At 46.8% G+C, this 24,983-nt stretch overlaps 2 protein-coding genes across 2 annotated transcripts; both read left to right on the top strand.

Moving 5' to 3' along the window:
• Positions 1–4,469: 4,469 nt before the first annotated feature.
• LOC101557956 (40S ribosomal protein S4, X isoform-like) lies at positions 4,470–8,873 on the top strand. The gene is made up of 2 exons (XM_004605856.2): positions 4,470–4,587; positions 7,963–8,873. The coding sequence occupies exon 2, from the start codon at positions 8,011–8,013 to the stop codon at positions 8,800–8,802; it is 792 nt and encodes a 263-aa protein (XP_004605913.1). The 5' UTR covers positions 4,470–4,587; positions 7,963–8,010; the 3' UTR covers positions 8,803–8,873.
• A 1,594-nt stretch (positions 8,874–10,467) lies between these two features.
• TMEM14A (transmembrane protein 14A) lies at positions 10,468–23,946 on the top strand. The gene is made up of 5 exons (XM_055135659.1): positions 10,468–10,628; positions 15,024–15,109; positions 17,352–17,453; positions 20,497–20,584; positions 23,193–23,946. The coding sequence occupies exons 2-5, from the start codon at positions 15,040–15,042 to the stop codon at positions 23,230–23,232; spliced, it is 300 nt and encodes a 99-aa protein (XP_054991634.1). The 5' UTR covers positions 10,468–10,628; positions 15,024–15,039; the 3' UTR covers positions 23,233–23,946.
• The last annotated feature ends 1,037 nt before the right edge of the window (positions 23,947–24,983 follow it).

Below are 24,983 nucleotides of genomic sequence, written 5' to 3' on the forward strand. Positions count from 1 at the left end.
TAATTCCTAAGTGCAAAGCCAGGAGTAACCCCTGTGCATTGCTGGGTGTGACCCAAAAAGCAAAAATAAATTAAAAAATTAAAAAAAAAAATACAGACCAGTATCTCTGACAAACATAGACACAAATTCTCAAGATAATACTAGCCAATTGGATTCACCAGTCATTAAAAGGATGATACCCATGATCAAGTGGGATTTATTCCAGAGATGCAGGGATGACTCAACATATGCAAATGCGAACACAATCCCAATGATGGCCCATGTGCAGAGGAGGACAGGTGTTTCACCTAACACTGAAATCAGCTTAGAAAAAAAATCTCTCTGGGAGAGTTGACTTTACTCGGTTCCCAGCAAACTCCATTCATAAACCCTTTCTCAAAGGTTTACTTCCAACTGTCTATTCCTGGCGACTGAAATAAATTGCCAGCACTGCCTTAGCAGATGCCGTGTCCACAGTCCTAAAGATAATCCAATAAACTGAAGATCCCCTAGAAACAAGGGTTTGGGGTGTTTACTCTCTGGCTTTGCTTCCGTGTTGATTTCTGTCACTGTCACTGTCACTGTCATCCCCTTGCTCATTGATTTGCTCGAGCGGGCACCAGTAACATCTCCATTGTGAGACTTGTTGTTACTGTTTTTGGCATACTGAATATGCCACGGGTAGCTTGCCAGGCTCTGCCGTGCGGGCGAGATACTCTCGGTAGCTTGCCAGGCTCTCTGAGAGGAATCAAACCCGGGTCAGCTGCACAGCAAGACAAACGCCCTACCCGCTGTGCTATCGCTCCAGCCCATGGTTGATTTCTAGCAATTCCAATTCTGGTATTTTTAGGCACCTCTTTTGTAAAGATATACTTGTTTTTTCGTTGTATTTGTGGGAGGAAGTAAATGCAGCAGCTGTACTCTTTTACCATACTGAGTCCTTATCCACTATTGACAGAAATGAATTCCTCAGCTACATGTTTTTGAGTGTCATCATGTCCTATTTCCCAGGCTGATTCTTTTCTTAGAACTTTTCTAAAAAGGTGGGGAGCACATCTGGTGGTGCTTGGGGCTTATTCCTGGCTCTGTTTTCATGGATAACTCCTGGCGGTGCTCAGGGATCGTATGTGGTGCCAGGAATTGAACCAGGATTGGCAGTGTGCAAGTATCTTAACCCCTATACTCTGGCCCTCTTGGAACTTATTTTTAAAATATTAATAACATGTTTAAAGTGCCTTATCAGAGCAATATTAATGTAATAAGAAAATATAGCCTTATCAGAAATAGAACTGGCTTTCCTCAAAAAATGCCATTTTAAGGCACTTAAGGTTGTTTACTCAAAGATATCTGAAGACTCACGGGTTAAAACATACATCAAGTTCTCTTTTTCACAAGGTCAACTTTGTCTCAAAAAACTACAAATACAGAGTCCAGAGAGATAGCACAGTGGGCAGGGTGCTATCCTACAGAGGGCTGTGGCCCAAATACCCCCAAAAAGAACAAACAGCAACAAAATAAGCAAATCATAAAGATTCCCTCTCACCCAGGATTTTTTGTGCAGCTAAACACGGAGAACACACAAATCCAATGTCTTAAATACAAGATCAAAAGCAGGAAGCAGTCCTGATTCTCTGTGAACATAACTTGCTGCTGAACCAAATCATTCTAATAAACAATTCTCCAGCACCAAGCAAGTACCCTCATTTGGTTCTCATGGGATGTCAAAGGTTTCTGCATAGGCCATTTCTGCTGCCTGAAATAAGATTCCCACGACTGCTTGCTTACCAGACTTCGGGTTTCACCTGCCTTCCCTCACTCCAGACTCACTCTAGAGCCAGTCTGGGATTCAGCACTCTCTTCATTTGCAACTACTATGCCAGGATTGAGCACCTAACTGATAGAAAATTACAAATACACTGATAGAAAATTACAAATGCCCTCTCCAATTAAAAAGGTAGACACTCCCTTATTCTTTCACTTCAGTGACTAATAAAAACGCCTATAATTTAAAATACACAAGCCTGTGAATAATTTTAAATACACAAGCCTGTGAATAATTTTAAATACACAAACCTGTGTAGAATAATTAAATACCAAAAATGCAGTGAGGGATTGGAGCAATAGGAGAGCAGGTAGGGCACTTGCCTTGCACGCAGCTGACCCAGGTTCGATCCTCAGTATCCCAAATGGTCCTCCCTGAGCACCGGTGGTTTTGCCTGGCACCCCCCCCCAAAAAAAAAAATGAATGCAATGATTTGCTTCAAGATGAAGGCTGCATTCCAATGGTGACATGCGGGTTGTTCAGACAGAATTTTAAGAACTGCGAGGAGACCCAGACCCAAACATTTGCCTCATCACTGTCCCCTCTCCTGAACATTCATGAATGTATTTTATATCACATTCTACCATTTAATAAGCACACACCCTCTTTCATGAATCTAACCAATCCCTTCAACCAGATCTTAAACTCCTGGAGAGCACGGAGCACTCTTACAATAATAACGTAATATCAATCTCTGTTGAATATGTCCTATGTGTCAGTAATGATGTGTTGTCTTGTATTTATAATATAGACGATGGATTCCTTGTCATTTATAATATGGACAAAGCTCCATCCCAATCAGAATAAGCCCAGAGCCTGCACGGACACTCTTTAGCACTTGGATCCAACATTTCTCTGCTTGTCTGCACTACCTTTGGCAAATAGTTTCTTTGCTTCCAAGCCAAAATAAGAATGACATGGCATAGCCATGCCACCGGACTCCACGCCAGGCTGTTTCACTCCAGGCACCCCAGAGGGGGGTGGGTGAAAGTCCTCCCTGTCCCAAGGGACCCAGCCCTGGCAGCCAGAACCCAACGGTCACCTAGCTCAAGACTGCTCCCCACATGCTCCAGCAAGCCTCACACATGAGTGAACATATCCTTGGACCGCAGCTGCATTTGCGGCTGTGCGACACATAAGACACTCTCTACTCACTCTCCATAAGTACCACATTTGATGGGGTGCAGGTAATAGACAACAAGTCATAGAGGAAAATATATATGCATATATATTTATATATATTTATGTATATTTATATATATGAAGCTCACATCACTCAACCTTTAACAACGTGTGATATCCTGAAGAATGTCTTAATGGCCCCCGCCAAAATAGAACAATCTTCACACTGTTTCCTCTATGATTTTTTGTAAGCATTTTCAGCCATTCTTCATAACAGACAATATAAAATATATTATTTCGGTTGTGCTTTGGGACAGGGATTGGGGCTTGAGATGGAAACATCCCGAATTTGGTGGTAAAAAGATGTAATGGTGGTGGGATTGGTGTTTGAATATTAAATGTCATCAAATACTGTGAACTACCTTATAAAAGATGCCCCCCCCAAAAAAAAAGAATGACATGGTATCTACCTCATGGGGGTTATGAGATTACCAGAGTGAATACCTGTCAAACGCTTAGAGAGGATCAGAAAACAGGCCCCACACAGGTGCTTCTTTAAAAATGTTGAGTGCCCATCCTTGGTTACTTGAAAGCCCCAGGTCCCGGGGAACATGTCCGTGCTGGGTTTTGCAGGAAAAACCTCATCTCGGGAAATTTTCAAAAACGGGTGCAGAGGGCAGGACACAGGCGGCGGTGCTCAGGGCTTCCTGTGGCATCACTGAGCCCTGGGACCACTACTGGGGGGCTGGGGTGGGGGAGGGGCTGCCTGGATCAGAACCCGGGCGCGCTGCGTGCAAGGCCAGCGCCCTGCCCGCGGGACTGTGGCCGGCCCCCCAATGCCCTTCTAAGCGCTGGACGGGCTCCCCCTGGGCACCCCCGCCCCAAGATTCTGAGAGAGTCCTTGGCGGCCCGGCTGTGCTGCCGAATCCGTACTCTGCCCGTGCATTCGTCGGAGGAGGCCCCTGCCGCGCCGTTCCCTCCACGGAGACCCCCCAAGTTTTCTACCCATCCCGGTTTGCTGAGCTTCAAAGCTCCGGGCGTTGGAAAATAACTGCCCAGACGACCCCGCCTCTCGGGGCCGCGGGGAATGCGGGCGCCCAGCGCCCCCTACCGCCTCTCCGCGGGAAAAGCCGCCCACCGAGGCAAACCGGAAGCGCCGGACGGGAATTTTTTTTTTTCTCCTTTTTTTGCCTCTCGTCTAGAAATCGTTATCCAGGGCCTAAATTCAAAATTAGCGCCACGTTTGTATTTGCGTTTCTAAACTTGACGTCTGGTTTATAGTATTCGAGCGTTTATGGTTTTGCGCTAGTCGGCAGCGGCGAGAAGCCACCGAAGCGTGCGGTGGGAGGGGGCGGGGGGAGGGGGGTCGCGGCGCTGGGCGGGAGCGGGGGACCCGGCGGGACGCCGCGCTCTCAGAGCACGCACGGATTTCCGGGACTTGCAGTGCGCGCCTGGACGCCCATGGGGCGCCGGCGCACGGCTGAGTGTCAGCCGGCTCAGCCAATGAGCGCGCGCCCGGGAGCGGGGGTTCCGCCTCCCGGATCAGGGCCTTATAAAGTGAGCGCGCCGCGCCGGCGGAAGTGAGGTGGTTCAGGCTGAGCGGGTGCGAGCTGCGGCCGCGACGGGCGTCGCCTAGAAGCCGCCTGCCGAGGCCTCCTCCCGAGGTGAGCGGCCGAGCCGTCCTGGCGGGACCCGGGCGGGCGCGCGGTGACGCTGGGGCGCACGCGGCGCGGTGGTGAGGGGCCGCGGGGCGGCGTGGCCGGGAGGAAAGGGAGTTGGGGCCGCGTGGGGCTGAGGCAGGCGTGCGGGGCCTCGCTCTAACTCCTTCCCGCCGCCCCTACCTCGTCAGTGCCTCGCTCCCGGCTTCTCGTTCCCCCCCAACCCCCCGCGCTCTCCTCTCCTCCGTTCGGCTCTCCCCGCCCAGCGCCGTCCACGCGCCTCTCACCCGCCGCCCTCGTTTCCTCGCTCCTCGTGGCTCCCCGCCCCACTTCCTCCTCGTTGCGCCCGCCCGCGTCCCCACCACGGCCCAGCCCCGTCCACGCGCCTCTCGCCGGCCGCCCTCGTTTCCTCGCTCCTCCCGGCTCCCCGCCCTCCTTCCTACGAGGTCCCTCCCGTCCACGCTCCTCCCGGCTCCCCGCCCTCGCTTCCACCACGCTCCTCCCGCTCCCCGCCCCACTTCCTCGTCGCTGCGCCCGCCCGCGTCCCCTCCACAGCCCAGTTCCGTCCACGCGTCTGTCGCTCGCCGTCCTCGTTTCTTCGCTCCTCCAGGCTCCTTGCCCTCTCTGCACCCGCTCCTCCCGTCCACGCTTCCTCGCTCCGCCCGGCTCCTCGGCCTCGCTTCCTGCCCTCGGCTCTTCCTCTCTCCACTCCTCCCCGCCCTGTTTTCCACCCCCCCCCCCGCCCCTCCTTTCCCTCTGGCCGTCCTCGCTCCTCCCTGCTCTCCGCCCACCCACCGTGCTCCTCCCTCCGGCCTTGCTCCCCGCCCATCCTGGTTTTCTGCAAGCCCGCATTCACTCCTCCTCGCTTCCCCGCCCCCTGCCTCACCCTGGCTTGTCTTCCCGGCCTCGCCTCTTCCTCCTCGTCCACCCTTTCCCCCTCACCCCCCTCCCCTGCCAGCCCATTCCTAGGGTCCTAGTAAGCTAAGGATTTTCGTACTCAAAAGTGTGTAGTTCTAGAGGCCGACCCCGACGGTTGAAGCTAAACTCTGATCCTGGCCCCAGAGGAGCTGAAAGCAGCCCCGCCTCCCAGTGTCCTGGACTGGCAGGGGTTAACACCTTTCTCTGGACCGCTGTCGTGGCTGGCTCCCAGTGACGGTGGAGCCTTCCACCCTTGCTCCCCAGAGTGCCTGTGACTTACGGTGTCTACCTTAGGGGTAGCAGCAGTCCCTTGGCTATACTGGTGAATTTGCCTTTGTGGTCAGTTTTGACGCTGAATGAGGGAAACAAAGGAGGGTTTTGTGTTTTTTTGCTTTTTGGGTAACACCCAGCGATGCACAGGGGTTACTCCTGGCTCTGCACTCAGGAATTACCCTTGGCGGTGCTCAGGGGACCATATGGGATACTGAGATTCGAACCCGGGTTGGCCGCGTGCAAGGCAAACGCCCTACCCGCTGTGCTATCACTCCAGCCCCAAAGGAGGTTTTGAGGACTGCAGTTAGTTTAGAAATATGTTACCGGCAGAAGGAAAGGGGAAAAAAAAGTTCCGTATTGTATGGTCAAAACAAAGTGTTTTTTAAGTGAAGCAAAACAGTTAAAAAAAATTTAGAATAATGCGGGGGCAGAGAATGGTTTTTGCGAAAAAGTTATTGTACAGTTTCCACAAATTGTCTTGATCTGGAATTCTCTGGGATAGAAATATTTTTTAAGTGCCTGACAAGCTACCTGTGGTGTACTGGATGTGCCAAAAACAGTAACAAATAAGTCTCACAATAGAGAGATGTTACTGGTGCCCACTCGAACAAATTGATGAGCAATGGGATGACAGTGACAGTTCTATTCATACTCTTTTTGTTTGGGTGCCGTGCCAAGCAGTGGTGCACAGGGGTTGCACTCAGTGCTTGGTTGACCCTGTAGTACCAGGTATTGAGTCCAGGTGTCCTGTGTCCTAAGAACCCTCATAGTCGTCTTTGGAAGACTCATGTTTTTTATTTGATTTATACTTGTACTCAAAATATCTGTAGCATATTGGGGTACTTAAAATTTACTGTAGGAGAGGTCCTAAATGATACGTGAAGGTGGAATAAGAATAATAAAAGATCTAAGTAGACTTTGTAAAATAAGCCCTTAAAGATCTTGTTTCTTAAGAATTGGTCATTAAAGTCAGGATGGTCCTAGGAGAAATGATACAAACTGATTTCTGAAATAATTTGAAGATAACATTTGGACTTGGGAATCTGCTTCTAGAGGTGTCGGCAGTCACAGGTCCTGCCAACCGGCTGGTCTCTTGGTTGGCTCTCCCTTTCTCCAGTAAAATTGCATACCACTTAGGAAATCTTGGATTATTAGAGCAGGAGACCTGAGAACTAGGATAGCAGAGAAGCAATGGGTATTTTCACTAACCTTAAAATGAAGGTTTCTTTCAATTTGAAATAGGCAGTAAGTCCCCATAATAGTTTCAGTTATTTCCAATCAGTAGGACTCTGAGATGTTAGGGATATCTAAGGTTCTTGTGCACCACTTCTTTTTTTTTTTTAATTTATTTATTTTTAATTAGTGAACCACCGTGAGGGTACAGTTACAGATTTATACACTTTTGTGCTGATGCTTCCCTCATACAAAGTTCGGGAACCCATCCCTTCACCAGTGCCCATTCTCCACCACCAGTAAACCCAGCATCCCTCCCACCCTCCCCAATCCCATCTCCCCCCACCCCACCCTGCCACTGGCAGGGCATTCCCTTCTGTTCTCTCTCTAATTAGCTGTTGAGGTTTGCAATAAAGGTGTTGAATGGCCACTGTGCTCAGTCTCTAGCCCTCATTCAGCCCGCAACTCCCTTCCCCCGCATGGCCTTCAACTACATTATAGTTGGTGATCCCTTCTCTGAGTTGCCCTTTCCCCAGAATGTGAGGTCAGCCTCCAAGCCATGGAATCAACATCCTGGTACTTATTTCTACAATTCTTGGGTGTTAGTCTCCCATTCTGTTATTCTATATGCCATAGATGAGTGCAATCTTTCTATGTCTGTCTCTCTCTCTCTGACTCATTTCACCTAGCATGAAACTTTTCATGCCGATCCACTTAAATACAAAATTCATGACCTCCTTTTTTCTAACAGCTGCATAGTATTCCACTGTATAGATGTACCAAAGTTTCCTCAACCAGTCATCTGTTCTAGGGCATTCGGGTTTTTTCCAGATTCTGGCTTGTGCACCACTTCTTAAACATGTTATTAAATTCGCTCCTGGATCTTAACAGACTTAAAAAAGCAGTTTTAAATGTTCGGTAATTTTATGTCAGTTTTTAAAGTTCAGTAGTTTGATACATGTATTTCAATTGAATTGGCTTTCTTAGTTATGTATTTTATCTTGTGTGTTTCATCAGATTTCAAAGGAGTCGCCTTGAAAATAGCCCTTGGTCGCTAGTGCAACCATGGCTCGTGGTCCCAAGAAGCATCTGAAGCGTGTGGCAGCTCCAAAGCATTGGATGCTGGATAAACTGACGGGGGTGTTTGCTCCTCGTCCATCCACCGGGCCCCACAAACTCAGAGAATGTCTTCCACTCATCATTTTCCTAAGAAACAGGCTGAAGTATGCTCTGACAGGAGATGAAGTGAAGAAGATCTGCATGCAGCGTTTCATTAAGATAGATGGCAAAGTCCGCACTGATGTCACCTACCCTGCAGGCTTCATGGATGTCATCAGCATTGATAAAACCGGAGAGAATTTCCGTCTGGTCTATGACACCAAGGGACGCTTTGCTGTTCATCGCATTACACCGCAGGAGGCCAAGTACAAGTTATGCAAAGTGAGAAAGATCTTTGTGGGCACCAAAGGAATCCCTCACCTGGTGACACACGATGCTCGCACCATTCGCTATCCTGATCCCCTCATCAAGGTGAACGACACCATTCAGATTGATTTGGAGACCGGCAAGATTACTGATTTCATCAAGTTTGACACTGGAAACCTGTGCATGGTGACCGGCGGTGCTAACCTGGGAAGAATTGGTGTGATCACCAACCGGGAGAGACATCCCGGTTCTTTTGATGTTGTCCATGTGAAAGATGCCAATGGCAATAGCTTTGCCACCCGCCTCTCCAATATTTTTGTGATTGGCAAAGGCAACAAACCATGGATTTCTCTTCCCCGAGGAAAAGGCATCCGCCTCACCATTGCTGAAGAGAGAGACAAAAGACTGGCTGCCAAACAGAGCAGTGGCTGAAATACTTTCTAAGTTACATGTTGATGGAAAGGGTTTTGTTACTTAAATAAAGTTAATATTGTGTTTGAAAACGTGTCAAGTATCTAATGTAGCTCCTGAACAAAAAGAATTACTGATAGGGAGAGGTGGATAAAGCTTTGCTGCTTGCCCCCTGTTCTTAGAGACTGCTTGTGTGACCCCTTTACCCAAAATCTTGTAAGTTTTGAGGTCACACCCAGATGTGCTCTAGGACTTACTACTTTGGGGTTTGGTCTGCACTCAGGGATCACTGCTGATGGGGTGCTGGGGATGTCTCCCACTGTATTAGCTCTTGGTCCCCTACCTATAAAGTCCCACATGTCTAAGAATGAAATTCCCATCATGTACAAACATTTCTTGTAGGTTTAGGTGAAAATATCTTGAGTAGGATGGACTCATTAAATACTCCAGATTCTCATACTTCAATGAATGCCTGGAGGGGCCTCTGAGGCTCCTTAGTAATCTCTTTTTTTTTCAATGGCTTTTAGATAAGACCTAGCTGTGTGTGTGCAGGAATCACTCCTGAAAGGTCCAGGGTACCATATGAGGTGTAAGGTGCTGTTAATTGAACCTGGGTCAGCTGTATGCAAGGCAAGTGGCTTACATGCTCTATTAGCATCATTTCAAAAGTTAGGAACTTAGTCCAAGAAAGTTACTTGCTGGAAGGTTTGGAGGTGCTGAAGACGAGCCTTCCTTTTCCTTAAACTGGGAAATGTTTTGTAAGTCTGAGGAGAGGGAAGTGGAGAGGGGAGCAGGGGAAACTCCTTCCAGCCTCTAGTGCTTGCTACAGTGCCTCCGTGAAGCTGCAGGAATGATGATTCCTAGGGCTGTCTGATGACTAAGGAAACGTAAGTACTTTGGGGGGGAGGGGAGAGGAAGGGTGGCCATACCGAGCATTGCTTCAGTGCTTAAGGCCTACTCTTGGGGATGCTCAGGAGACAGGGTGCTGGGATCAGACCCATGTCAGCCCCCCTACCCACATACAGATAACTTTCACAAGGTTTGAATTAACACGTGCGTGTCTTCAAATTCTATTAAGTCTACAGCATCCCTAGAAAGCTTGTGAGTCCCTAAATAACCACCTTTTCAAATTTGAAGGAAGGCCTGTCATAAGGAGAAAGGGGACCTCACCTAAGGTGCGTGAAAGGCAGGACCAGAACGAGTTGCAGGCACAGCAATTAAGTCAATTTACAATTCAATTCTTGGAAGGAACCTTACCACTAACCTGGGCTCAGCTCATCCCTGGATACTATCCCAGCCCTCTCCATAACCTGGTAGTGTGGGGTCTCGAAGGCTTTGCATCCTATTTAGGAGATGAGTCCTAATTCAGCGAAACCACATCACGTCTGAATTTGAACTTCCTCCCCCAGAAAAAATTGGCGAGTCTGCAAAAGACCTGACTGGCTAAAAGCACACTTGATCCTGGAATAACGAGCATCCTGGCCAAGAACCGGGCTCTCTGGGTTTCTGGCTGCATAGAGACTCCGAGCCCATACACGCTTGGTTTACCTGGCAGGGGGCTGACGATCCCGGAGCCGGGCCGGAAGGCGCGGCGGATGGAACACACCGCCTGGGACTTCTGGGCACCCGGGAATAGGCAGGGCCGGCGGGGTGGGGAGGGGGGTTGGCGCGGCGCATGCGCGGGGCGCGCCCCCGGGAGGGCGGGCCCGGAACCCGCGGCCCCGCAGCGCGTGCGAAGGTGGCGCCGAATCGGAAGGCGCCGGAGTGGAGCCCCATCTCCGGGCATCAGCGACCGCGTTTGCTTGCGACTGGCCCCCGCTTTTTCGCCTGACCGCCCGGGGCTGCAGGTGAGCTGTCCGCCGCCCCAGAGACCTTTCTTAGCCTGGATCTTTCTTGCCTAGACGCAGAAATAAGCCGTTGACGCTGCCGAGGAGCTTGGGAGGCTTTCCCCGGGCTTGGGGGTGCGCTCCTAGCTTAAAATCGGGGACGAGTCTCTCCACCCACCGTTCTGCTCACCGTCCTTCTCGAGGTCCAGGGTTCCCCACCCTCCTTCCTGGAGCTGGGCTGCCGAGGGAGTGGGTGGGGCTCTTGGACCTGGCTTTTGGCCTCCCCCCTCTTCTCTTCCCTCCGTTGCCACCCCAGGGAGTTCGAAGGTCGGTGATTATTGATAATCAACGTGGGAGAGTGCTTTCAATGCTATGTTTTCGGAGAAATCTCTGTAGGTTCCCCGAATTTTGGAGGGGCCAGGGCCAAGGCGGAGCCCTGTCACCTGATTTTCTGCAGAAGCATGAAGTCATTTTGCAACTTTGCTCCCTGGGATGAGATGCGTCCCGGCCTTGCTGAACACTGCATCTAGGACGTGGCGTGTCTTGCACACGGTTGCTCCTATACTCCCCATACTCGGTCCCTGACTGACACCATCACACAGCCTCTGGCTTTCAGGTGTGCAGCTGGCCGGCCGGAGAGGAGCCAGTTCCACTGTTGGTTTGATTGCTTTTTGCCTGATTTGCGCTGTTGGGTACAGAAAGTTCCTGCAATGATTCAGAATCGGTTTTTGTTTTTGCCTCCTACATAGCACAGTTCTGTAGGGAGATTAAGGGACTGGGCCTTTAGTCACACATTCCTAGTCTGTCCTTTTCAGGCTTAAAGATAGTTGTGGAGATTGGAGAGGGCCAGAATCACCACGAGAGCAGCTGATGTTTCTTGTGTGTTCAGTGTGTGCCAGGTGCAGGAACGGTGCCCTTAGAGTGTTCATTAACACATTAAAGTTTCACAGTCCTGGGAGATCATTTTGTTTAATTTTAATGATGGAGCGGAAAAAGCTACAGAAGAGTTAAGGTATTTGCCTAGTGTTACGCAGCCAGTGAGAAGCAGCTTCAGGTTTGAAGCTACGCATACAGAAGGAGCTAATTCGCTGTTTTTGAGGAAGTTAGTAAGACTGAATATGAGATGTTCATTGGGTTGAAGATCCAAAGTCCTGGTGGGAGATCAGGACACCCTGGGGACACAACTCTATGTGGTGAGTGCAGTGTGGTCACAAGCCGTAAACCGTGAGGCCAGTAGAAATGATCCACCAATAGTTTAAAACTTGGGGCTGGAGTGATAGATAGTACAGCAGGTAGGGCATGTTTGCCTTGTACGCCATCCACCCCAGTTTGATTTTCAGCATGGTCCCATGGTTCCATGGTCCCCTGAGCTACATCAGGAGTAATTCCTGAGTGCATGAGCCAGGAGTAACTCCTAAGCATCGCTGGGTGTGACCCAAAAAGAAAAAACAAAACATAAAACTTAAAACCACCCCCCCTTAAAAAATAGTCTCTTTTGGGGCTGGAGTGATAGCATAGCGGGTAGGGCGTTTGCCTTGCACGCGGCCGACCCGGGTTCAAATCCCAGCATCCCATATGGTCCCCTGAGCACCGCCAGGAGTAATTTCCTGAGTGCAGAGCCAGGAGTAACCCCTGTGCATCGCCAGGTGTGACCCAAAAACCAAAAAAAAAAAAAAAAAAAAAAAGTCTCTTTCTCCTTCCTTGAAATTTCTAAATAAAACCCTTTTTTTTAAAAAAAAAGAAGAATTTAAAACTCTGAGGAATGCCAGTTGGGCTGGAGTGATAGCACAGCTAGTAGAGAGTTTGCCTTGCATGCGGCCGACCTGGGTTCGATACCTCTCAGAGCCCGGCAAGCTACCAAGAGTATCCCGCCCACATGGCAGAGCCTGGCAAGATCCCCGTGGCATGTTTGATATGCCAAAAACAGTAATAACAAGTCTCATAATGGAGACGTTACTGGTGCCCACTTGATCAAATCGATGACTAACGGGAAGGGATGACAGTGCTACAGTGCTACAGAGGAATACTGGTTGCATTAATGTAGTTCCTTCTCCCCCCCAAGCTAACTTAGTGAGAGGTATTGCTAGTGCATAGGAAGAAATGAGGCCTTAGGAATGTGAAGGGAATGGCTTAAGAGATAGTACAACAGGTAAGGCTTTTGCCTTGTATGTGACTGTCCCAGGTTCGATCCCCAGCATTCTATATGGTCCCCTAAGCCCCACCAGGAGTAATTTCTGAGTGCGGAATCAAGAGTAACCCCTGAGCACTGTGGGGTGTGGCCAGGTGTGAAAGGAAGGGCCAGAGAGATAGTACAGTGAGTAACTTGCTTTGTCTTGTATGGGGCCGATCCAGGTTTGATCCCCGATGCCCCAGTGGTCCCAAGCCTTCCAGAATGATCCCTGAGTGCAGAGCCAGATGTAAGCCTTGAGCACAGCCAGGTGTGGAAAGAAAGAAAGGAAGGAAAGAAAGTAAGGGAAGGAGGAAGGGAGGGAAGAAGTGAGGAAGAAGAGAGGAAGGGAGGGAGGAAGGGAAAGAAAAGGAAGAAATTGAAAGGAATGAGACCTTAAGAATGGACTGTGCTGTGCGACCTGAAAGGTAATACTTGCCTTCTCTGTGCTTGTCAGAGGTTTATGGGAATAATGAAATGAGATGATGTCAGGTCTTAGAATAGTGCCTGGGTCATGGTAATTGCTCAAAACCATCCCCATTCTCACTGTTACTTGCTTATCCATCCAGGCAGCACATGCTTTTTGAGCGCTGTATCACCTCTGGATGCTAATGAGAGTTCCTGGTTTTGATTCTCCCCACAGAAAGTGAGGCACTTTCTGCGTGACCCCTTTTCAGTGCTTTTATCACCTCCTGTGCTTCAGATCTTGTCCCCTCTGGTACCTCCACCCAGTTAAGTTCCCACTTAGTCTCAGTAAGCACAAGCCCATTTTCTGTTCTTCTGGTTCAGTTTGCTGCGGGGAATAAGAGACCCAATTTATCAGGTTAGTTGACCCACTTAGGTAATGGACAGTGAGAAATTTTTTTTAAATGCACAGAAATCTCATAAGCCATCTGCTTATATACAGAAATCAGAAACATAAATGTAAAAGAGGTAAGATTAAAAAAAAAAGAAGAAGGAATCTCATGTATTTAAAAAACTTCCAGGAACTTTAGAATCCTTAGATTCTCAACTGTTCGCCTCACTTTGGGGGACAGCATGGTATTAGGGATGCCGAGTATGGCCCAGAGACCAAAAGCCAAGTGGTTAGTACCCATGCCTCCACCCTCTGACCAGTACACTTTCTTCCTCATCTTAGAGAATACTGGACAGAATTTCAGTGGGATTGACCCGCTGCTTTGCGGCACGGTGGGGTAGAAGCAACAGGGCACTGGGGCTTCATTTGTTTTTTTTCTGAGATCCAGTGTTGGTGAGGCACATGTCTCTGCCAGCTCAGAGGCACTGCCTCCTAACAGTAGTGACAAAGTGAGGGTTTAGAGTGAATCTTGTAGGGCCAGAGAGCCAGGTGGGAGTTTGCCTTGCCTGCGGCCGACCTAGGTTTGATCCCTGGCATCCCATATGGTCCCCTGAGCACTTCCAGGAGTAATTCCTGAGTGCAGAGCCAGGAGTAATCCTGAGCATCGCTGAGTGTGACCCAAAAAGGAGAAAGAAAGAAATGAAAGAAAGAAAAGAAAAGAAGGAAGGAAGAAGGAAGGAAGGAAAAAAGAAAGAAAGGAAGGAAGGAAGGAAGGAAGGAAGGAAGGAAGGAAGGAAGGAAGGAAGGAAGGAAGGAAGAAAGAAAGAGAGAAAAAGAGTGAAAGAAAGAAAGAGAGAGAGAGAAAAAGAGAGAGAATCTTTGGTTTAATTGACAAAGATCTGTGCTGTCCCTTTTCAGTCAATAAGTAAGTGTAAGCGGGCTGGGGCACCCAGCATGCACCTGTACAGACAAAAGGCTTGCATGGTGGGTTTGCTGGAGAGATGGCCTGGGGAAGGAACAGAGCGTTTGCTCCAGACCTGTAGGTGTGCAGGCTGCAAAATGTGGCTGGGGAGGGGGTCTAGAAGGGCCACGTTGGAGGGTGCAGGTTCAGAGGTAGAGGGGTGGCTGGGCAGAGGAAAGGGAGGGCGTTTCAGGCTCAGAAGGGAAATATGAATACTGGCATGTCACAGCAGGGAGGACAGCGGGAAGCCCATCGCTGAGAGCACGGCCACCCGTGAGGACAGAGAAAGGAGTCAGCCTGACGTGGCTCCCTGGGTGCAGGTGGGCATGCTTGGCTTGGGGGACAGTCGCTGAGTATGGTGACAGGGAAAGATCCGTCTCCCAGTGTGTTAAAGAACATAATTTTCATAACGAGGTGGGTACGTCGAGTTTCTTGATAGGCTAGCTCTTCCGAACTGGCTTCTAAAACTTGTCCCTTCCTTGCTTGCTTTAGAGTTGCGTCAGGGCCAATGGACTTTATTGGTTTTGGGTATGCAGCCCTTTTGACATTTGGAAGCATCTTGGGATACAAACGAAAAGGTAAGCCCAAACCAGATTTGGTTTAATTTGTTTTTATTTTAAAATTTTGAAAAATTGTGGGGGTCGGGGGAAGCATGGCCCACAGCTGGCAGTGCTCAGGGCTTCCTCCTGGCTCTGTGCTTAGAGATTACCCTTGACAAGACTCCGGGGACCATATGGGGTGCTAGGGATCAAACCTGGGTTGGCTGTGTGTGAGGTAAGTGTTTTACCTCCTATTCTATCTCTCTGGCCTCCAAACGGATTTTTTTTTTAACTGAAGGGTTCAGGATCTTGGCTGAGGGTGACTGAATCGTTATGTTAGGATTATCTACAGGTATGTAAGTATAAGAAGCGAAAGGCGTGCTGAGGATGGCCATGTTGTGGAAGGGATGATATATCCCCATTCCAAACTGGGGTTTCTGGGGCTCTTTCACCTGTTGTTATCAACTGCATGAATAGTGAATGATTTCATCTTCTTAAAGCTACTCTTTCATTTTGAGATGAGAATTTTGTTTTTACAAAAAAAAGAAAGAAAAAAACAAACCCAAAATAATGTTTATATTTGCATTGCAAAAAGGTGTTTGATTTTTTTTTTTTTTTGTCTTTTTGGACAATACCCAGTGATTCTCAGGGATTGCTCCTGACTTTGCACTCAGGAATTACTCCTAGCAATGCTTAGGGGACCATATGGGATGCCGGGGATGGAATCTGGGTCAGCGTGTCTACCTGCAGTACTATGACTTCAGCCAACCCCCGCCCCCCGCCATTTTTGGGGGACATATTAAGCATTTTTATATCACATCTGAAGTAATTCCTTTATCTCTGTCAAAGAGAAATATGTTTTAGCCCCAGCTGCAGTCTGAATTTCCTATGAAGATTTTGTGCATGTTTTATTTTGTTTCTGGGCCGCATCCAGTGGTGCTCAGAGCTTCTCTGGCTCTGTGCCCAAGGATCACTCCTGGTGGGGGTAGGGGACCATATCATACATGGTTCTGGTGATTGAAACTGGCTTGGCCACCTGCCTGTTGTACTATTTTTTTTTTCTTTTTTTGGTTTTTGGGTCACACCCGGCGATGCACAGGGGTTACTCCTGGCTCTTCACTCAGGAATTACCCCTGGCGGTGCTCAGGGGACCATATGGGATGCTGGGATTAGAACCTGGGTCGGCCGCGTGCAAGGCAAACGCCCTACCCCCTGTGCTATCTCTCCAGCCCGCCTGTTGTACTATTTTAATGATTGAGGTGCCGTGAGCCCTTCTGAGGGATTGGAATGGGAGAGATGCCGCCAGCCGGGTTCTGTGCCGTGAGGCCCAGGTATGTTCCGATCAGGGGGTCACTGGTGTAGACCCACTGCCCAGTGCACCAGAAGTGCTTCTGCTGGTCTGGTGCTGCTGGGGTAGAGGCTGGCTGGCCGCATCAGCATCTGGGGCCACCCCATGTCTCCTCAGAGTCCCATTCCTCTCTGGGTTTGGACAGCTTTAGTTTTGTTCATTTCCTTTTGTGGTGCCAGGGATCAAAGCCAGGGCCTTGCATCACACCACTCTTCACAGTCCTGATACCTGAGGTTGTGCTCGACTCAAGAATTGGTCGGTTTTTTAAACTTACTTTTATTTTTTATTTTATTTTATTTTATTGCTTTTTGGGTCACACCTGGTGATGCACAGGGGTTACTCCTGGCTCTCCACTCAGGAATTACCCCCGGGGGTGCTCAGGGGACCATATGGGATGCTGGGAATCGAACCTGGGTCAACCACATGCAAGGCAAACACCCTACCCGCTGTGCTATTGCTCCAGCCCCGAGAATCGTTTGCTTTTATTAACTATGACAGAACCGTTGTTGGGCTTCACAGAACACCCCCACTCTGCCTCTGTGGTCATTGCATCTGATTTTCATTAGCATAATCCTGGAATAAAAAGATGCAGAGAGGAGAATAAGAAGGAGGGAAGGAATGAGTGGCATTGATAAGTCAGCAAAAGATCATTTAATTGATGTGCAAATCGTTCCTAAAAGGCCAACTTTCCTGTTCTCTCAAGTGAATGATTGCATCTCCTCAAAGCTACCCCTTACTTTGTATTTCAGGTTTGGCCTAGAATGGTCATTTTTCATTGAAATGCTCCTTAAATAAGTCGGTTCATAACTAGGCTTCACCCAGTTACAGTGCCAGGAGGAAATAGATCTGAAGGTGCACGTGTCATAGTCCAAATCATGGGAAGAAATCCTCTGATTCAGAGATCTTTCTGGGTCCATCTTCCTTTCTTTCCAGGGGGTGTTCCGTCTCTGATTGCTGGCCTTGGCGTGGGGTTTCTAGCTGGCTATGGAGCTTACCGTGTCTCCAACGACAGGCGAGACATCAAACTGTCACTATGTAAGTAAGCATTTTCCCACTTCATGCTGAAAGGATGGAAACTTTTCTGATGCCCCATCCTAGGTCTACTGGAAAATTCAGATGTGGATGTTGGTGGCCAATTGTCTGTGTCAAGACTGGACACAATTCCTTTACTTGCCTGTATCACTGTATCACTGTCATCCCGTTGCTCATCAATTTGCTCGAGCGGGCACCAGTAACGTCTCCATGTGAGACTTGTTGTTACTGCTTTTTTTGCATATCGAATATGCCATGGGTAGCTTGCCAGATTCTGCCGTGCGGGCGAGATACTCTCGGTAGCTTGCCGGGCTCTCAGAGAGGGGCGGAGAAATTGAACCCAGGTTAGCTGCGTGCAAGGCAAACGCCTTACCTGTTGTGCTATTGTTCCAGCCCTGCCTAGTCAGTCAAAAAGAATGATACTGCTCCCAGGCCTTCCAACTCAGAATATGACTATAAATAAATGATAATTGTTTATCATTATTTATAAATAAATAATAAAATGACATAAAGAATAATAAAAATAAAAATATAAGGGAATAATAAAATGACAGAAAGTGATGAATTATGTCCATATTTCCCACTCATCTCCTTAATGTCTCTTTTAGTGTATTTTGTGCTGCTGTGAAAATACTTAGAAAGAAAGAGCCTTGTGTTATTTCACTGAGCTCACAAATAACTTTGAGCATCTATTTTGCTTTGAGACAACCTAACAACGCAAATTATATGAATTTGTATCTGAGGGAGAAAAATTTGATGATTAGAAAAAAAATTAAATAGGAGCCAGGGGCTCTTTGGGGAGATAGTGGGTAGTTTGCGCCACATCCAACAATTTTCAAGGCTACCCCTGGCTTGGTGCTTGGAGGACCCTTAGGTATCAGGAATTGAACCTGAAGCTGCTGCCTTTTGTGCTCTGTCTGTCTCTCTCTCTCTGTCTCTCTCTCTCTGTCTCTGTCTCTCTGTCTCCCTCTGTCTTTCTATTTCTACACCCCCTCTCTATCTCTTCCCCCCTTTCCCTTTCTCTCTCTGTCAAAGATGGAATCCATGTCTATCCATGTACTTTATCACTGGCCCCAGCCTAGGCAATATATATATATATATTTTGGATCACACCCGGCGATGCACAGGGGTTACTCCTGGCTCTGCACTCAGGAATTACCCCTGGCGGTGCTCAGGGGACCATATGGGATGCTGGGAATCGAACCTGGGTCAACCACATGCAAGGCAAACACCCTACCCGCTCCAGCCCTTGGCAATATTTTTAATAATAATATTGCGTCTGAAGAATAAGAAGATATATTGAACTTTTTGTTCATGTGCTGTTAAATGGTTTAGATGCTTATTGTCAACCATTTTGGTTATTTGGTTTTGTGGGAGAGGGGTGGGTTGTTTGATTTTGGTTTGGGGCCACACCTGGTGGTGCTCAGGGCTTACTCCTGGCTCTCTGTGTAGGAATAACTCTTGGCAGGCTTGGGGGACTCTTTGGGGTGCTGGGCATCGAACCCGAGTCAACTTCATCCAAGGCTAACCCCTACCTGCTGTACTATTTTTTCAGCCCTGCTTGTGTGGGGTTTTGTTTGTTTGTTGTAGTTTTGGGGCTGAAAATATCCAGCAGTGCTCAGGGATCACTTGGAGTGGTGCTTAGGGGTTCATTTGCAGTGCCAGAGATAAAACCAGGCTCAGCTGTATATAAGACAAATATTTTAGTCCTATATTCTTCCTCCAGCCTTTCTTTTTTTTTGTTTATAACAGTAAATAATTTTTCTTGAAAGCTCATCTTAAATTGGGAATCAGTGCCTTGATCTCTTACATAAAACCACCTCTCTCTCTCTATTTGGTCAGGCTCCTGAAAGGCTGGTATGATGCTTTTTAATATATTATTACTTAAGACTATTGCTACTTAATCTCTCAGCATAAAATTTCTTACAGTGGAATACTGTAGATCTAAACAATGAACTTCTTAGCATTCTTTTATTCCTAAGATCTTACTCCAAAAAAAAGATACTGATTGTTTTCCCCTACATTCAGTTAATTGCCTCCTAAGGGTCCAAATATGCTTATTGCCTTGTTTTCCTGAAAAAAGTTGAATAAGACACATTCCTAGCCTTTGAGGAATGTTCTATAAATAGAAATTCAACTTTGAGATAGACCTTTTTTTTTCTTGAAGCCTATTTCAGGAATGATTTTTTTTTTTTTAGAAGTGGATTTTAACTTGCCTGTTTACTCAAAACCTTTTCTGATCATTTATGAAGTATTTTATTTTATTTTGGTTTGGGGGCCACACCCAGGGATGCTGAAGGTTTACTGCTGGCTCTGTGTTCCTGGTGGGCTTGGGGGAACATATATAGTGCTGGGGATCGAACCTGGGTCAGCTATGTGCAAGGCAAGCACCTTACTTACTGTCCTATTGGTCTGACCCTCCCCCCCTTTTTTTTTCTTTTTGGGTCACACCCAGTGATGCACAGGAGTTACTCCTGGCTCATGCACTCAGGAATAACTCCTGGCGGTGCTCAGAGGACCATATGGGATGCTGGGAATCGAACCCGGGTTGGCCGCGTGCAAGGCAAAGTCCCTACCCGCTGTGGTATGGCTCCAGCTCCCATCTGACCCCATCTTTTATAAAGTATTTTAATAGAGCAGTTTCATATTTACACATAATAATTCATATATTAGAATATAGAAAATTCCCAAGGAAACAAAATCAATACTTACACGTAATAATTAATATATTTGGAAGCTAAAGTGGGGGACAGGGAGATGGATCAAGAGTCAGGGCTACAGGCCTTAAATTCAATCCCTGGCACCTCATAGCTCCCGGAGTACCACCAGGCAGGAGTGGGTTGGGGAAGTCCATTGTGGATGGCAGCATTATGAGCACCTGAGTCTGAGTATCTCTGAGAGGCCCCTGGGACTCCTGAGGGCTGCTTGGGAGCCCCCTGTTTGAAAAAAATAAAAATTGACAGTGAAATAATATCTTCCTGTGTTTCACAAGCAAGCATTGATGACAGGTTTGGAACTCTGGTTCATGCCACGGTCTGGTTTTCAGTTACAGCTTTCTTCCTCACCACCATCATGGGCGTGAGGTTTAAGAGATCCAAGAAAGTAATGCCAGCTGGACTGGTTGCAGGTGTAAGGTAAGAACAACTCTTTGGATAGAAGCTTGCCTATGTCATTTTGAAGTTCAAAAAGTCCACTTTCATTTAAAAGGGTAAGGTCATTTTTTAGCACCATAAGCCTGGTTATGAAAACCTTCCAGTCTCGGGGCCGGGCATATCGTGCTGCAGGTAACAGAGCAAGTGCCTTGCCTGTGTGAAGTTCTGGGACACATTCCCTGGTGCTTCCTGGGTTCTCACACTGCCTTGTGGTCCCCACACCAATTTTTTTCTTTCTTTTTGTGTCACTCCTGGTGAAGCTCAGGGGTTATTCCTGGCTCTGCACTAAGGAATCACTCCTGGCAGTGCTCAGGGTATCGTATGAGATGCTGGGAATCGAACCCAGGTCAACCACATGCAGGGCAAATGCCCTACCCAATCCAGCCCCAAGTTTCCACACCAAATAAAAACAAACCCCAAACCTTAAAATAGCATGCAGTCTGTCAGTCTTTAGGCTTGATATGCACTGGAATATGTTTGTACACACACACACACACACACACACACACACACACACATATTTTTAAATAAAATACACTGGATGTTGTTTTGGATCACATGTACATAGCTACTACAGAATAAATCTATTTTCCATCTGGATTTCCCCACTGGAGACAGTAAAAGTATGCATTTAAATCTGATATTTTCTTTGAGATGTGGACAGAGTGATAATCTGCCAGTTTTTGTGGGAGAAAACATAGTATTTTTTTTATAAAGAGCCTCTAGTTCTTGTCATTTGATGACAATTTTAGTTTTAATATGAGTGTAATTTTAATCATGAGAATAAATATGTTGTCATATAAAAATTTATAGATAACCTTGCAAATTCTTTTATTATTGATTTTATATATATATATACATATATATATATATTTTAGGGGTGTGGAGGGTCACACATTTTTTTTTTCTTTTTGGGTCACACCCAGTGATGCTCAGGGGTTACTCCTGACTCTGCACTCAGGAATTATTCCTGGGGATGATTGGGAGACCATATGGAATGTCGGGGATGAAACCCAGGTTGGCTGCATGCAAGGCAAATGCCCTCCCCACTGTGCTATCGCTCCAGCCCTGGGTCACACATTTTTTAAACAATGGTGATGGTCAGGGGTTACTCCTGGCTCTGCACTCAGAAATCACTCTTGGCAGTGCTAGAGGGACCATATGGGATGCCGGATATCAAACCTGGGTCTGTGGCGTGCAAGGCAAATGCCCCACTCCCTGTACTATCGCTCCAGTCCACCTTGCAAAGTCTTCCTGGAAGCAGCTTTTCTAAGTGGAAAGACAGATATGTTTATTGCCTTTGATATGCCTTTTCACTTATTGGAATCAAGTCCAAAAGATATAATTTGATGCATACAAAGTCTTACATTTATTTTGACTTCATTTGTACCTGAAGAACTAGAAACAGTCTAAAGTTCAACGTTAAGTAAAAGCTTTGTTAAAATACTTAATGGAGTATCAAACAGGCATGTTTTCCAAAACTCTTTTGTGGCATTTAAAACCTTAGCAATATACAAAAAAGGCTTAAAACAAGAAAAAAAACGAACAAACGACTACCTAAAGGGGGAATCTCAGTATTTTCAAAATGTGTGTTAAAGAGTTAAGGTAGGAATAAAACACTTGAAACATGGGTGTTTATCCCTAAACCTCTTTGCAGGCATCAATTTTCTTTATACTCTTCGGTAGAATTTTCTAGTATGGCTGTGTGTTTGGGAGAGAGCTGTAATTAGAAAGAGCTGCTTTCCAATTTTAGCTCAATTCTAAATATGATATTTGGTGGTAGAATTAGAAGCAGTGTTTATTCACAGATGAGGAAAACAAGACCCAGGTTAATGGGGTGTCTCTGAGATAGTGATGTTATTACCATCCCTCCACTCCCCCAAATTTCTCTTTGATTCTTTTTTCTTTTTTTTTCCCCCTGCTTTTTGGGTCACACCTGACTATGCACAGGGGTTACTCCTGCCTCTGCACTCAGGAATTACTCCTGGCGGTGCTCAGGGGACCATATGGGATGCTGGGAATCGAACCCCATTCGGCCGTGTGCAAGGCAAATGCCCTACCTGCTATACTATCGCTCCAGCCCGGGTTATTATTATTTTTTTTTCAAATTGATTTTTTTGGACTTACTTTGTGAAATTTTTATTTTTCCTTTTAAACTTTTTATTTTTCTTTTTGGGTCACACCGGGCGATGCTCAGGGGTTACTCCTGGCTCTACACTCAGGAGTTACTCCTGGCGGTGCTCAGGGGACCATATGGGATGCTGGGAATTGAGCCCAGGTTGGCTGCATGCAAGGCAAGTGCCCTACCCGCTGTGCTATCACTCTGGCCCCCCTTTTAAACCTTTTTATCATAAATCTTTAGGTCAGATTTGCTGAATAGCAAGTCCTGTGTGTCCTCATTCTTTTAGTGAGCATTGTGAAGTGGCTGGTTTTGTCATATCTGGGAATTTGGATTACAGAGAGAGTGAAGCCATCACTGTTGCAGGGAGTTGAAATAGGGGAGAGATGTTGAGTGTCGGGGGGTGGGCCGGGGGCCTTCCTGCCTTCTGCCACATGTGAACGATCCCCCTTTCCTTTTCACCTTATCCAGCCTCCTGATGATCCTGAGACTTGTCTTACTGCTGGTCTGAGAAGTCGAGAGGAATGGAAAACGAAAACACGCTCTTCTTATTTAGAAGCTATGTTATATAAAATAAAATATTTTAGTATTCTATTAGAAACAGAAGAAACAATCATCTCTAAAAGAAAGTGCTTTTGGGTTTTTTTAAACAAAAACGTTTAACCAGTGTATTCTAATTGTCAGGCACTACTTTTGTTAAGCTATAACAAGTGTGATATCTTTGGTTTGCTTTGTTTAGTTTTCTGTATATGGCATTCTTTTTATTTTATTTATTCTTTTTTTGCTTTTTGGGTCCCACCTGGAGATGCACAGGAGTTACTCCTGGCTCTGCACTCCGGAATTACCCCTGGCGGTGCTCAGGGGACCATATGGGATGCTGGGAATCGAACCCGGGTCGGCCGCGTGCAAGGCAAACGCCCTACCCGCTGTGCTATAGCTCCAGCCCCCCCATGGCATTCTTTTTAAAAGGCAGTTCCTGGTATCCATCTGAAATAAGTTTGAATTAAACTACGTACAGCTTATCAGATAATAGAATGCTCTAAGTGGAATTCAGAGAATGTTAGTGTATTTAGTTGCCATTTGTGTTATCTTAGAAATTATGTTTTTTATGTTTTAATTGTATTGCTGCCTGCATTTTTCCTTGAAAAAGATCCCATTTTCTGTGTACTCTGTATACTTACCATATGTTCAGTATTCAAATAAAAGACAATCTGCTTTAAATGTTTTTACTTCATTTTTGTGTCTTTTCTGTGTACTCAATGTGTGTGTAAAATTTCTTTTTCTCATGAAAGTCGTGAGAAGAATTATTTAAATAAGAACTCTTGCTCACACACTCTCCTCTCTTTCTCAAAAGTTATCATTCTGAAATGAAAATTTTTTTGTCTTGAATCTCCACTCTGGGAGTGTAATTGTGATTTGCAGTGTCCAAGGTACTTACTTTTTATTTTTCTTTTTCAGTCACACCCGGCGATGCTCAGGGATACTCCTGGCTCTGCACTCAGCAATTACTCCTGGGACCATATGGGATGCTGGGAATCGAACCCGGGTTGACCGCGTGCAAGGCAAATGCCCTACTCGCTGTGCTATCACTCCAGCCCCAAGGTACTTATTTTTATGCCCCAATCTGAACATTAGGAATTGGGAGGATGAGTTTCAGTCAATTTCTTCAACAGAAAATACACATGAACTCTTGGGAAAGTCATTTTTTCTAAGACTTTCTTATTTTTTAGGAGGAATTTTAATAAAATTATCAAGACCTCTTTTTTTTTTTTTTTTTTTTTTTTGCTTTTTGGGTCACACCCAGCGATGCACAGGGGTTACTCCTGGCTCATATACTCAGGAATTACTCCTGGCAGTGCTTGGGGGACCATTTGGGATGCTGGGAATCAAACCCGGGTCGGCTGCGTGCAAGGCAAATGCCCTACCAGCTGCGCTATTGCTCCAGCCCACCCAAAGGTTGTAAAGGTGTATAATGATAATATTTGTGGGCTTGGCTTTTTTTTTTTTGGTAGGGGAAAGCTTTAGAGGAGTGGTTGATTATTGGGGTGTGTGTGTGGGGCGTAATTTGGGTCACACACAGAGATGCTCAGGGCTTATTCATGGCTCTGCAATAGGGATCCCTCCGGGCAATGCTCGGGTGACATGTGAGATCCCTGAATTCAACCACCAGTGGTTAAGTTTTAAAGAAATCCTTGACATAGTGCGTTCTTATAATTTTGCTCTTTTTCAATAAATAGAATGCAGAAGAAGTCATATTATTTA

This window comes from Sorex araneus, chromosome 4 (genome assembly GCF_027595985.1).
Source record: "Sorex araneus isolate mSorAra2 chromosome 4, mSorAra2.pri, whole genome shotgun sequence".
NCBI classification, from domain to species: Eukaryota; Metazoa; Chordata; class Mammalia; order Eulipotyphla; family Soricidae; genus Sorex; species Sorex araneus.

Bases quoted from the DNA above. Each gene is read 5' to 3' on its own strand.
- TMEM14A (XM_055135659.1), top strand. From the start codon at position 15,040: ATGGACTTTATTGGTTTTGGGTATGCAGCCCTTTTGACATTTGGAAGC. The intron at 17,454-20,496 runs GTAAGTAAGCAT...TCTGGTTTTCAG, and splicing joins AGACATCAAACTGTCACTAT to TTACAGCTTTCTTCCTCACC. The intron at 20,585-23,192 runs GTAAGAACAACT...CACCTTATCCAG, and splicing joins GGACTGGTTGCAGGTGTAAG to CCTCCTGATGATCCTGAGAC.
- LOC101557956 (XM_004605856.2), top strand. From the start codon at position 8,011: ATGGCTCGTGGTCCCAAGAAGCATCTGAAGCGTGTGGCAGCTCCAAAG.